The sequence below is a fragment of the Calidris pugnax genome, unplaced genomic scaffold (genome assembly GCF_001431845.1).
Source record: "Calidris pugnax isolate Ruff unplaced genomic scaffold, ASM143184v1 scaffold1038, whole genome shotgun sequence".
NCBI classification, from domain to species: domain Eukaryota; kingdom Metazoa; phylum Chordata; class Aves; order Charadriiformes; family Scolopacidae; genus Calidris; species Calidris pugnax.
This window is the reverse complement of record NW_015091652.1, coordinates 1-11,230: the sequence shown is the minus strand read 5'-3', so window position 1 is coordinate 11,230 and position 11,230 is coordinate 1. Positions and strand designations below refer to the sequence as shown.

Here is an 11,230-nt window from a genome sequence, read left to right as displayed (position 1 = left end):
CTCCAGAGGTCCCTTCCAACCCCATCTCTGTGATTCGGTGATTCTGGGAGGTGAGGATGAGCTCACCCAGACAAAGGGGTGGGGGTGGGGGTCTCCAAAAGCTGGTCCTAACCATGGCCTGTTGGAAAAGAGCATGCAGGGTCTGGGCATGTGGGGCTTTGCTGATACTTGTTGACTCGTTGACTCAAAGACTCGTTGATTCATTGACTCATTGACTCGTTGATTTGTTGATTCGTTGACTCGTTGACTCATTGACTCGTTGACTGGTTGACACGTTGGCTCATTGACTCGTTGAATCGTTGACTCATTGATTCGTTGACTCATTGACACGTTGACTCATTGACTCGTTGACAGGTTGACACATTGACTCATTGACACGTTGACTCATTGACTCGTTGACTCATTGACTCATTGACTGGTTGATTCGTTGACTCATTGACTCGTTGACTGGTTGACACGTTGACTCATTGACTCGTTGACAGGTTGACACGTTGACTCATTGATTCGTTGACTCATTGACACGTTGACTCGTTGACACGTTGACTTGTTGACTGGGTCTTGTTGACCAAGAGCCAAGGGCTGTTCCTCCAGGGTGACACCGAGAACGACACCTGGATCTTTGTGCTCACCCTACTGCTCTCCAGCACCCTCATCTACAACAGCAGAGGCACCATTGACCAACAAGCCATGGAGCAGCTGCAGTATCCTTGGTGGGACAGCAGGAACCAGGGATGGGCTCCTCTCCCGGGGGGCTGGGCAAGGGGTTGGCCAAACCCTAGTTCCTCAAACAGCCTTCTGGTGGTGTCCGTGGAGGTGCTTGGTGTCCTTAGGAGTCCCCACGCCGGGGACCTCTGGGCTGAGGGCTTTTCTCCCTCTTCCTTCTGGTGGTTCTCCATCCCCGTAGAGTCTCCTCTCTCGCCCCATGAGGTGGTTGCCTTCAGAGCCGAGGTGGTTCCTTAACCATCTCCCCAGCTACGTGATGAAGCTGACCGAGCAGGTCAGGTTGAAAGCGGCTCCTGGGCAGAGTGAAGAGGAAGAGGAGGAGGAAGATCCAGAAGAAGTTGCCCCTTTCTTCCCGGCTTTCGTCTGGACGGTGAGGGATTTCAGCCTGCGGCTGGAGATGGACGGGGAGACAATCTCCGAGGACCAATACTTGGAAAAGGCGCTGGCGGTGAAGAACGGTGAGGGGATGGTGGTGCTGTGCTGCTGGAGACCTCCAGCCTCAGGTGTTTTGGTGTCCATCAAGGAGACCCTGAGCCTGAGGAACTTGCTCCGTGTCCTCTTGTCCCACAGGAACCAGCTCCAAGATCCGACGCTCCAACCAGACCCGGGAATGCATCTGCCAGTACTTTCGGGATCGCAAGTGCTTCGTTTTTGACCAACCGGCCCCCAAAATGGACCTGGAGCGCTTGGAGGAGCTTGGGGATGAGGAGATCAACCCCGAATTCCAGCAGCAGGTGGAGAAATTCTGCGGCCACGTCTGGGAGAACTCTCCACCTAAGACCATCCTTGGTGGCCGCGTCATCACGGGGAGCTGTGAGTAGGGCTGGATGGGCAGCAGCTCTTGGGGTTGCATCTGGAGAAGGATCCAACCATGCAGGTGGGGAGAGGGAGAAGCTTTCTCCTGGTTGCCCACCCCACCTCTGGAGTTGGAGCTCCTGGATGTTGCGATCCAGAGGTGGGAAAGGGTCAGGAGAAGAGCAAGGAGGTGGCAGGAGCTGAAGGGGAGCTGGTGGTTTGTCCCAGGCTGCAGATCTCTCACCCTTGGTCCTCCTTGGCAGTGCTGGGCAAACTGGCAGAGACCTACGTGAAGACCATCCGGAGCCGGGAGGTGCCGTGCCTGGAGAGCGCGGTGCTGGCCCTGGCACAGACCGTCAACGCGGCGGCGGTGAAAGAGGCTGTGAAGTTCTACCAGGACCTGATGGAGCAACGGGTGAAGCTGCCGACGGAGACGGTTGAGGAGCTCCTGGATCTGCACAGCCAGTGCCAGCAGGAGACACAAGAGCTCTTCCAGAAACGGGCGTTCGAGGAAGACATCTGCTCTTTCCAGGAAGATCTTACAGTAGGTGGTCCTCAGCCCAGCCAGGAGTCGTGTCCTCCACCACCCCTTGGGACACCACCATCTCCTGAGCTTTGGGGGGAATAGCGTGGTCCTGGGGTGGTCAGGGCTCTTCATGGAGATGGTTGTTGGAAGCCTGTAGCCTCCTACGTTTCTCCTGTCCTATTGACTAAGTCTTGTCCCCGTCTTTTGGGAGGTTTTGGGGTTTTTTTGGTGGTTTTCCCCAACGTGAGGATGGGCTGACGCCTTCCCTCTGCGTCTTTCCCCCACAGCGCCAGGTGGAGGAGATCAAGGAGAAGTTCCTCAGGGACAACGAGCAGGAGTCCAGCCACAAGTGCAAGGCTGCTCTCAGGGACCTCTCCCGAGATTTGGACAGAAAACTCAAGGATGGGGTCTACAACGTGCCAGGAGGTTACGAGCTCTTCAAAGGAGACCTGCAGGCCCTGGTGGAGAAATATCAGGAAGCTCCTGGCAAGGGGGTGATGGTAGGAACAAGAGCTTCAGCCTGGAGAAGAAGCTCCATGTCCCATCCCCTTCCCCCCCAAAAAAACAGTTTTCCCTGAGCTGCTTCTTCTCTCCTTGACTCCTCTTCTACCTGTGGGTCTCCAGGCCGAAGTTGTCCTGCAGAAGTTCCTCCAAAGCAGAGAGGATCTGGATGAAATGGTCTTCAAGACAGACCATGCCCTGGCAGAGAAGGAGGAGGAGCTGAAAAGTAAGTTCCGGGCAGGAGACATCTCACTGCCTGTCAAGACCCAAGCTGGGTGGTGGTGGGGAGGTCACCAGGGCTCCTCGGGTGCCCGTGGGCTCGGCTCCTGCCCTTGGAGCACCTCTGTTTCATGGAGTCACAGGATTGTCAGGGTTGGAAGGGACCTTCTAGAGATCATCTGGTCCAACCCCTCCTGCCAAAGCAGGGTTGCCCAGAGCACATCACTCAGGAGCATCCAGGAGGGGCTTGAAGATCTCCAACATCCTTCAACCCACCCTTGAGATACTTCTAAATAAGGTCTCCCCTCAGCCTCCTCTTCTCCAGGCTGAAGACCCCCAACATCTCTCAGCCTTTCCTCACCAGGGAGATGCTCCAACCCTTGAACCATCTTGGTTGCCCAACGTTGGACTCTCTCCAGCAGTTCCCAGTCCTTCTTGAACTGGGAGGTCCCAGAACTGGACGCTGGATTCCAGTTGTGGCCTCACCGGTGTAGAGTAGAGGCCACATGGGACAATGGGGACAATGACCTCCTGGCCACACTCTTCCCTAGGATCCCGTTGGCCTTCTTGGCCACAAGAAGACCTATTGTTGGCCCATGGCAAGCGTGTGCTACCACCCAGGACTCCCAGCTCTTTCTCCTCAGGAGAGGAACCTTCCCAGAAGATCTTTGAGGTCCCTTCCAACCTTTCTATGGTCCTCTCCATCCGTTTCTCCATCCCCAGGGGTTCGAGAGCAGCAGGAGAGAGCCGAGGAGGAGAGGAAGAGCCGGGAGAAGGAGGAGGCTGAAGAAAAGCAGAAGCTGCAGGACCAGGTCCGCAGCCTGGAAGAAGAAGCGCTTCAGCTGAGGAAGGAACTGGAGGAAGGCTCCAAGAAGCTCCAAGAGGAGGACTCAAGGACGGGCAGTCAGAAAGCCAAGGTACCAAACGGGAGAGGGCAAGGTGCCACGATAGAAAAAAACCATAAAAGTAGAAAAAAAAAGAAAAGTAGAAAAAATAATCAAAGGGGGAAGGGTTCTGCCCCCCCTTCCCCACATCCAACCCACAACCCACCGCTTTTTCCAGCTCCAAAAGTCCTCCAAAAGAGCTCCTGCCCGTTCCTTTGACCATCTCAACCCATGGGGTGGGTGGTTGACACCATGGAGGGGTTGATGGTTGACACGATGGAGGGGTGGGTGGTTGACATGATGGAGGGGTGGGTGGTTGACACGATGGAGGGGTAGATGGTTGACACCATGGAGGGGTTGATGGTTGACACGATGGAGGGGTAGATGGTTGACACGATGAAGGGGTTGATGGTTGACACGATGGAGGGGTTTTTGTCCCCCAATTATTTTTTTGTCCCCCAATTTTCGTTTTTATCCCCCAATTCCCCTCTCAGCAGCCTCCAAAGCGGCGCTGGGGTCGTAGCGCGGAGCGTTGGATGCGAAGGGTTGTAGCTTGGACAAAGGCAGTAGGATGACGATGACTGGTGTCCCCACCCCAACCACTTTGGACTTCGGGGTGTCGTTAACCAGCTCGTTAACCAGCTCGTTAACCAACCAGCTCGTTAACCAGTCCCTCTGGTCCTCTCCTCCCCAGTTCTGCCTTCGCTGTCGGCAATGGCATCGGAGATCCTCATGGCGAAGCCCCTCTGCCTCGTGGAGAACCACCCGAGGAAGGGGCTGGTGGTTCAGCAGGAGGCCCTGAAGGTGCTGTCAGAGGTGACCCAGCCGGTGGTGGTGGTGGCCATCACAGGGCTGTACCGCACCGGCAAGTCCTACCTCATGAACAGGCTGGCTGGTAGGAGGAAAGGTGAGGGAGATCCCAACCTGGAGGTCCAGGGGACTTGGGTTCTCCTCCTCTCTCCAGTGGTGAGGACCTCGCAATCCTCCCCACAGGTTTCTCCCTGGGCTCCAGCGTGCAGTCCCACACCAAAGGGGTCTGGATGTGGTGTCTACCTCACCCCCGCAAGCCTGGACACGCTCTGGTGCTGCTGGACACGGAAGGGCTGGGCGACGTGGAGAAGGTGAGGAAGGAGTATTTTGTCCCAGCATTTTGTCACCCAAATGAGCAGAATCCAGGGGTTTCCAGCATCTGGGGTGACCTTCAGCCTGTGGGGTGGAAGGAGCCAGAGGCCATGGGGAAGGAGGTTGGGGTAGATAGTTGGGGGGATCTCCTCAACGCCTCTAAATACTTCAAGGGGGGGTATCAGGAGGATGGGGACAGTCATCTTCTTCCAGTGGTGGCCAGTGACAGGACCAGAGGGAACGGGCACAAAGTTGTTCATCAGAAGCTCCATCTAAACAAGGGGAAGAACTTCTTCACTTTGAGGGTGGCAGAGCCCTGGAAGAGGCTGCCCAGAGAGATGGTGGAGTCTCCACCTCTGGAGAACATTCCAAACACCCCTGGACACGGACCTGCTCTGGGTGGACCTGCTCTGGCAAGGGGGGTTGGATTAGATGATCTCCAGAGGTCCCTTCCAACCCCATCTCTGTGATTCGGTGATTCTGGGAGGTGAGGATGAGCTCACCCAGACAAAGGGGTGGGGGTGGGGGTCTCCAAAAGCTGGTCCTAACCATGGCCTGTTGGAAAAGAGCATGCAGGGTCTGGGCATGTGGGGCTTTGCTGATACTTGTTGACTCGTTGACTCAAAGACTCGTTGATTCATTGACTCATTGACTCGTTGATTTGTTGATTCGTTGACTCGTTGACTCATTGACTCGTTGACTGGTTGACACGTTGGCTCATTGACTCGTTGAATCGTTGACTCATTGATTCGTTGACTCATTGACACGTTGACTCATTGACTCGTTGACAGGTTGACACATTGACTCATTGACACGTTGACTCATTGACTCGTTGACTCATTGACTCATTGACTGGTTGATTCGTTGACTCATTGACTCGTTGACTGGTTGACACGTTGACTCATTGACTCGTTGACAGGTTGACACGTTGACTCATTGATTCGTTGACTCATTGACACGTTGACTCGTTGACACGTTGACTTGTTGACTGGGTCTTGTTGACCAAGAGCCAAGGGCTGTTCCTCCAGGGTGACACCGAGAACGACACCTGGATCTTTGTGCTCACCCTACTGCTCTCCAGCACCCTCATCTACAACAGCAGAGGCACCATTGACCAACAAGCCATGGAGCAGCTGCAGTATCCTTGGTGGGACAGCAGGAACCAGGGATGGGCTCCTCTCCCGGGGGGCTGGGCAAGGGGTTGGCCAAACCCTAGTTCCTCAAACAGCCTTCTGGTGGTGTCCGTGGAGGTGCTTGGTGTCCTTAGGAGTCCCCACGCCGGGGACCTCTGGGCTGAGGGCTTTTCTCCCTCTTCCTTCTGGTGGTTCTCCATCCCCGTAGAGTCTCCTCTCTCGCCCCATGAGGTGGTTGCCTTCAGAGCCGAGGTGGTTCCTTAACCATCTCCCCAGCTACGTGATGAAGCTGACCGAGCAGGTCAGGTTGAAAGCGGCTCCTGGGCAGAGTGAAGAGGAAGAGGAGGAGGAAGATCCAGAAGAAGTTGCCCCTTTCTTCCCGGCTTTCGTCTGGACGGTGAGGGATTTCAGCCTGCGGCTGGAGATGGACGGGGAGACAATCTCCGAGGACCAATACTTGGAAAAGGCGCTGGCGGTGAAGAACGGTGAGGGGATGGTGGTGCTGTGCTGCTGGAGACCTCCAGCCTCAGGTGTTTTGGTGTCCATCAAGGAGACCCTGAGCCTGAGGAACTTGCTCCGTGTCCTCTTGTCCCACAGGAACCAGCTCCAAGATCCGACGCTCCAACCAGACCCGGGAATGCATCTGCCAGTACTTTCGGGATCGCAAGTGCTTCGTTTTTGACCAACCGGCCCCCAAAATGGACCTGGAGCGCTTGGAGGAGCTTGGGGATGAGGAGATCAACCCCGAATTCCAGCAGCAGGTGGAGAAATTCTGCGGCCACGTCTGGGAGAACTCTCCACCTAAGACCATCCTTGGTGGCCGCGTCATCACGGGGAGCTGTGAGTAGGGCTGGATGGGCAGCAGCTCTTGGGGTTGCATCTGGAGAAGGATCCAACCATGCAGGTGGGGAGAGGGAGAAGCTTTCTCCTGGTTGCCCACCCCACCTCTGGAGTTGGAGCTCCTGGATGTTGCGATCCAGAGGTGGGAAAGGGTCAGGAGAAGAGCAAGGAGGTGGCAGGAGCTGAAGGGGAGCTGGTGGTTTGTCCCAGGCTGCAGATCTCTCACCCTTGGTCCTCCTTGGCAGTGCTGGGCAAACTGGCAGAGACCTACGTGAAGACCATCCGGAGCCGGGAGGTGCCGTGCCTGGAGAGCGCGGTGCTGGCCCTGGCACAGACCGTCAACGCGGCGGCGGTGAAAGAGGCTGTGAAGTTCTACCAGGACCTGATGGAGCAACGGGTGAAGCTGCCGACGGAGACGGTTGAGGAGCTCCTGGATCTGCACAGCCAGTGCCAGCAGGAGACACAAGAGCTCTTCCAGAAACGGGCGTTCGAGGAAGACATCTGCTCTTTCCAGGAAGATCTTACAGTAGGTGGTCCTCAGCCCAGCCAGGAGTCGTGTCCTCCACCACCCCTTGGGACACCACCATCTCCTGAGCTTTGGGGGGAATAGCGTGGTCCTGGGGTGGTCAGGGCTCTTCATGGAGATGGTTGTTGGAAGCCTGTAGCCTCCTACGTTTCTCCTGTCCTATTGACTAAGTCTTGTCCCCGTCTTTTGGGAGGTTTTGGGGTTTTTTTGGTGGTTTTCCCCAACGTGAGGATGGGCTGACGCCTTCCCTCTGCGTCTTTCCCCCACAGCGCCAGGTGGAGGAGATCAAGGAGAAGTTCCTCAGGGACAACGAGCAGGAGTCCAGCCACAAGTGCAAGGCTGCTCTCAGGGACCTCTCCCGAGATTTGGACAGAAAACTCAAGGATGGGGTCTACAACGTGCCAGGAGGTTACGAGCTCTTCAAAGGAGACCTGCAGGCCCTGGTGGAGAAATATCAGGAAGCTCCTGGCAAGGGGGTGATGGTAGGAACAAGAGCTTCAGCCTGGAGAAGAAGCTCCATGTCCCATCCCCTTCCCCCCCAAAAAAACAGTTTTCCCTGAGCTGCTTCTTCTCTCCTTGACTCCTCTTCTACCTGTGGGTCTCCAGGCCGAAGTTGTCCTGCAGAAGTTCCTCCAAAGCAGAGAGGATCTGGATGAAATGGTCTTCAAGACAGACCATGCCCTGGCAGAGAAGGAGGAGGAGCTGAAAAGTAAGTTCCGGGCAGGAGACATCTCACTGCCTGTCAAGACCCAAGCTGGGTGGTGGTGGGGAGGTCACCAGGGCTCCTCGGGTGCCCGTGGGCTCGGCTCCTGCCCTTGGAGCACCTCTGTTTCATGGAGTCACAGGATTGTCAGGGTTGGAAGGGACCTTCTAGAGATCATCTGGTCCAACCCCTCCTGCCAAAGCAGGGTTGCCCAGAGCACATCACTCAGGAGCATCCAGGAGGGGCTTGAAGATCTCCAACATCCTTCAACCCACCCTTGAGATACTTCTAAATAAGGTCTCCCCTCAGCCTCCTCTTCTCCAGGCTGAAGACCCCCAACATCTCTCAGCCTTTCCTCACCAGGGAGATGCTCCAACCCTTGAACCATCTTGGTTGCCCAACGTTGGACTCTCTCCAGCAGTTCCCAGTCCTTCTTGAACTGGGAGGTCCCAGAACTGGACGCTGGATTCCAGTTGTGGCCTCACCGGTGTAGAGTAGAGGCCACATGGGACAATGGGGACAATGACCTCCTGGCCACACTCTTCCCTAGGATCCCGTTGGCCTTCTTGGCCACAAGAAGACCTATTGTTGGCCCATGGCAAGCGTGTGCTACCACCCAGGACTCCCAGCTCTTTCTCCTCAGGAGAGGAACCTTCCCAGAAGATCTTTGAGGTCCCTTCCAACCTTTCTATGGTCCTCTCCATCCGTTTCTCCATCCCCAGGGGTTCGAGAGCAGCAGGAGAGAGCCGAGGAGGAGAGGAAGAGCCGGGAGAAGGAGGAGGCTGAAGAAAAGCAGAAGCTGCAGGACCAGGTCCGCAGCCTGGAAGAAGAAGCGCTTCAGCTGAGGAAGGAACTGGAGGAAGGCTCCAAGAAGCTCCAAGAGGAGGACTCAAGGACGGGCAGTCAGAAAGCCAAGGTACCAAACGGGAGAGGGCAAGGTGCCACGATAGAAAAAAACCATAAAAGTAGAAAAAAAAAGAAAAGTAGAAAAAATAATCAAAGGGGGAAGGGTTCTGCCCCCCCTTCCCCACATCCAACCCACAACCCACCGCTTTTTCCAGCTCCAAAAGTCCTCCAAAAGAGCTCCTGCCCGTTCCTTTGACCATCTCAACCCATGGGGTGGGTGGTTGACACCATGGAGGGGTTGATGGTTGACACGATGGAGGGGTGGGTGGTTGACATGATGGAGGGGTGGGTGGTTGACACGATGGAGGGGTAGATGGTTGACACCATGGAGGGGTTGATGGTTGACACGATGGAGGGGTAGATGGTTGACACGATGAAGGGGTTGATGGTTGACACGATGGAGGGGTGGGTGGTCGACACGATGGAGGGGTGGGTGGTCGACACAATGAAGGGGTGGGTGGTCGACACGATGGAGGGGTAGGTGGTTGACATGATGGAGGGTTGGGTGGTCAACACGATGGAGGGGTTGATGGTTGACACAATGGAGGGGTGGGGGGTTGACATGATGGAGGGGTAGATGGTTGACACGATGGAGGGGTAGATGGTTGACACGATGAAGGGGTTGATGGTTGACACGATGGAGGGGTAGATGGTTGACACGATGAAGGGGTTGATGGTTGACACGATGGAGGGGTGGGTGGTTGACACGATGGAGGGTTGGGGGGTTGACACGAAGGAGGGGTGGGGCCACCATCCAGCAGGACCTGGACGGGCTGGAGAGTTGGGCAGAGAGGAACCTGATGGAGTTCCACCAAGGGGCAAGCGTCGGGTGCTGCACCCGGGGAGGACTGTGGGAAGGTGGGTGGAAAATCAGGAGGTGTTTGGAGACCACCAGGGGGATCTTCTCAAGAAGATCTCCTAGGAGTGGAGCCGTAGGATGAGGAGGAAGGGTTTTAACCCAAAAATGAGGAGATTGAGGTGGGATCTGGAGAGGAAATTCCTCAGAGAGGAACCTGATGGAGTTCCACCAAGGGGCAAGCGTCGGGTGCTGCACCCGGGGAGGACTGTGGGAAGGTGGGTGGAAAATCAGGAGGTGTTTGGAGACCACCAGGGGGATCTTCTCAAGAAGATCTCCTAGGAGTGGAGCCGTAGGATGAGGAGGAAGGGTTTTAACCCAAAAATGAGGAGATTGAGGTGGGATCTGGAGAGGAAATTCCTCCCTCTGAGGGTGGTGAGACCCTGGAACAGGTCGCCCAGAGAAGCCCCATCCCTGAAGGGGTTGAAGGCCAAGGTTGGATGGAGCTTTGGGTGACCTGGTCTTATCCAAGGTGTCCCAGCCATTAGAAGGGATGGAACTGGATGAGCTTGAAGGTCCCTTCCAACCCAAAACGTTGTGTGAGTCTCTGGTGATTCCACCACTTCCCTGGGTTGGAAGAGACCTTGAAGACCATCAAGGCCAACCATCAACCCAACGTTGACCAACTGAGGGTGGTGAGACCCTAGAACAGGTTGTCCCATCCCTGGAGGGGGTTCAAGGCCAAGGTTGGATGGGACTTGGAGCAACCTGGGCTGGTGGGAGATGGCCCTGCCCAGGGCAGCGGGTGGGACTTGAAGGTCCCTTCCCACCCACACCATCCCATGGTTCTATAATCTCCATACTTTGGGGTAATTAACGTTAATTATGAATCTCATTATATCTCAACCCTCAGAAGGTCCTTCTGGTCCTGGGGGGGTGGTCCTAGTGGTTGGAGGGGGGTCTTCCTTCACTCAAGGTCCCGATGGGTGGCCACCTGGTTGGGTTGAGGGGTGGGTGCTCCTTCCTTCTCCCCCCTCCCCTGTGCCCCACGTGACCGGTCACGTGACTCCTTCCCACCACGTGACTTGGGCGACCATCACCCCAGCAGGAGCAGGAGGTGATGGTGGCCGAGGACACCCCCATCCTCCCGGGGACCACCATGGCGACGTTGGCGGCCGAGGTGTCCTCATCGATGGCCAACCTGGTGGCCGAGCTCTCATCCTTGGTGGCCGAGAAGCCCACCAGCCCTGAAGGGACGGCCATGGCCACCTTGGCGGCCAAGGCCTCGTCCTTGATGGCCTCCTTGGTGGAAGAGGTGACGGCGATGGCCGAAGACCCATCCCAACGCCGGAGGAAGGCCATGGCCAAGTTGGCCGATCAAGCGGCGTCATCCATGGTCAAGTTGGCGGCGACGGCGATGACCAAGAACCCTTCTTGTCCAAGAGTGAAGGCCATGGCCACCAAGGTGGCGGAGGTGGCGGCCACGGCGGCCATGTTGGCCATGGTGATGGAGGAGATGATAGAGATGGAAGAGGAGGAGGAAGAGGAGGAGGAAG

At 56.3% G+C, this 11,230-nt stretch overlaps 2 protein-coding genes across 2 annotated transcripts; both read left to right on the top strand.

Moving 5' to 3' along the window:
* Nucleotides 1-541: 541 nt before the first annotated feature.
* Nucleotides 542-3,867, top strand: LOC106899971 (guanylate-binding protein 1-like). Its single transcript, XM_014961918.1, has 7 exons — nt 542-701; nt 973-1,181; nt 1,294-1,536; nt 1,782-2,062; nt 2,332-2,544; nt 2,669-2,771; nt 3,488-3,867. The coding sequence occupies exons 1-7, from the start codon at nt 688-690 to the stop codon at nt 3,865-3,867; spliced, it is 1,443 nt and encodes a 480-aa protein (XP_014817404.1). The 5' UTR covers nt 542-687.
* Nucleotides 3,868-4,347: 480 nt separating this feature from the next.
* Nucleotides 4,348-11,226, top strand: LOC106899970 (guanylate-binding protein 1-like; the record flags this gene model as incomplete). The annotated part of the gene is made up of 10 exons (XM_014961917.1): nt 4,348-4,555; nt 4,642-4,769; nt 5,799-5,908; nt 6,180-6,388; nt 6,501-6,743; nt 6,989-7,269; nt 7,539-7,751; nt 7,876-7,978; nt 8,695-8,888; nt 10,783-11,226. Coding segments are annotated over exons 1-10 (2,118 nt in total), but the record flags the coding sequence as incomplete, so codon positions are not given.
* Nucleotides 11,227-11,230: the final 4 nt, after the last annotated feature.

What these genes read in the sequence shown, in the direction of transcription:
- LOC106899971 (XM_014961918.1), top strand. An exon ending in GGCGCTGGCGGTGAAGAACG is followed by an intron (nt 1,182 to 1,293) that starts GTGAGGGGATGG and finishes CTTGTCCCACAG; the next exon opens with GAACCAGCTCCAAGATCCGA. An exon ending in GAAGGAGGAGGAGCTGAAAA is followed by an intron (nt 2,772 to 3,487) that starts GTAAGTTCCGGG and finishes CTCCATCCCCAG; the next exon opens with GGGTTCGAGAGCAGCAGGAG.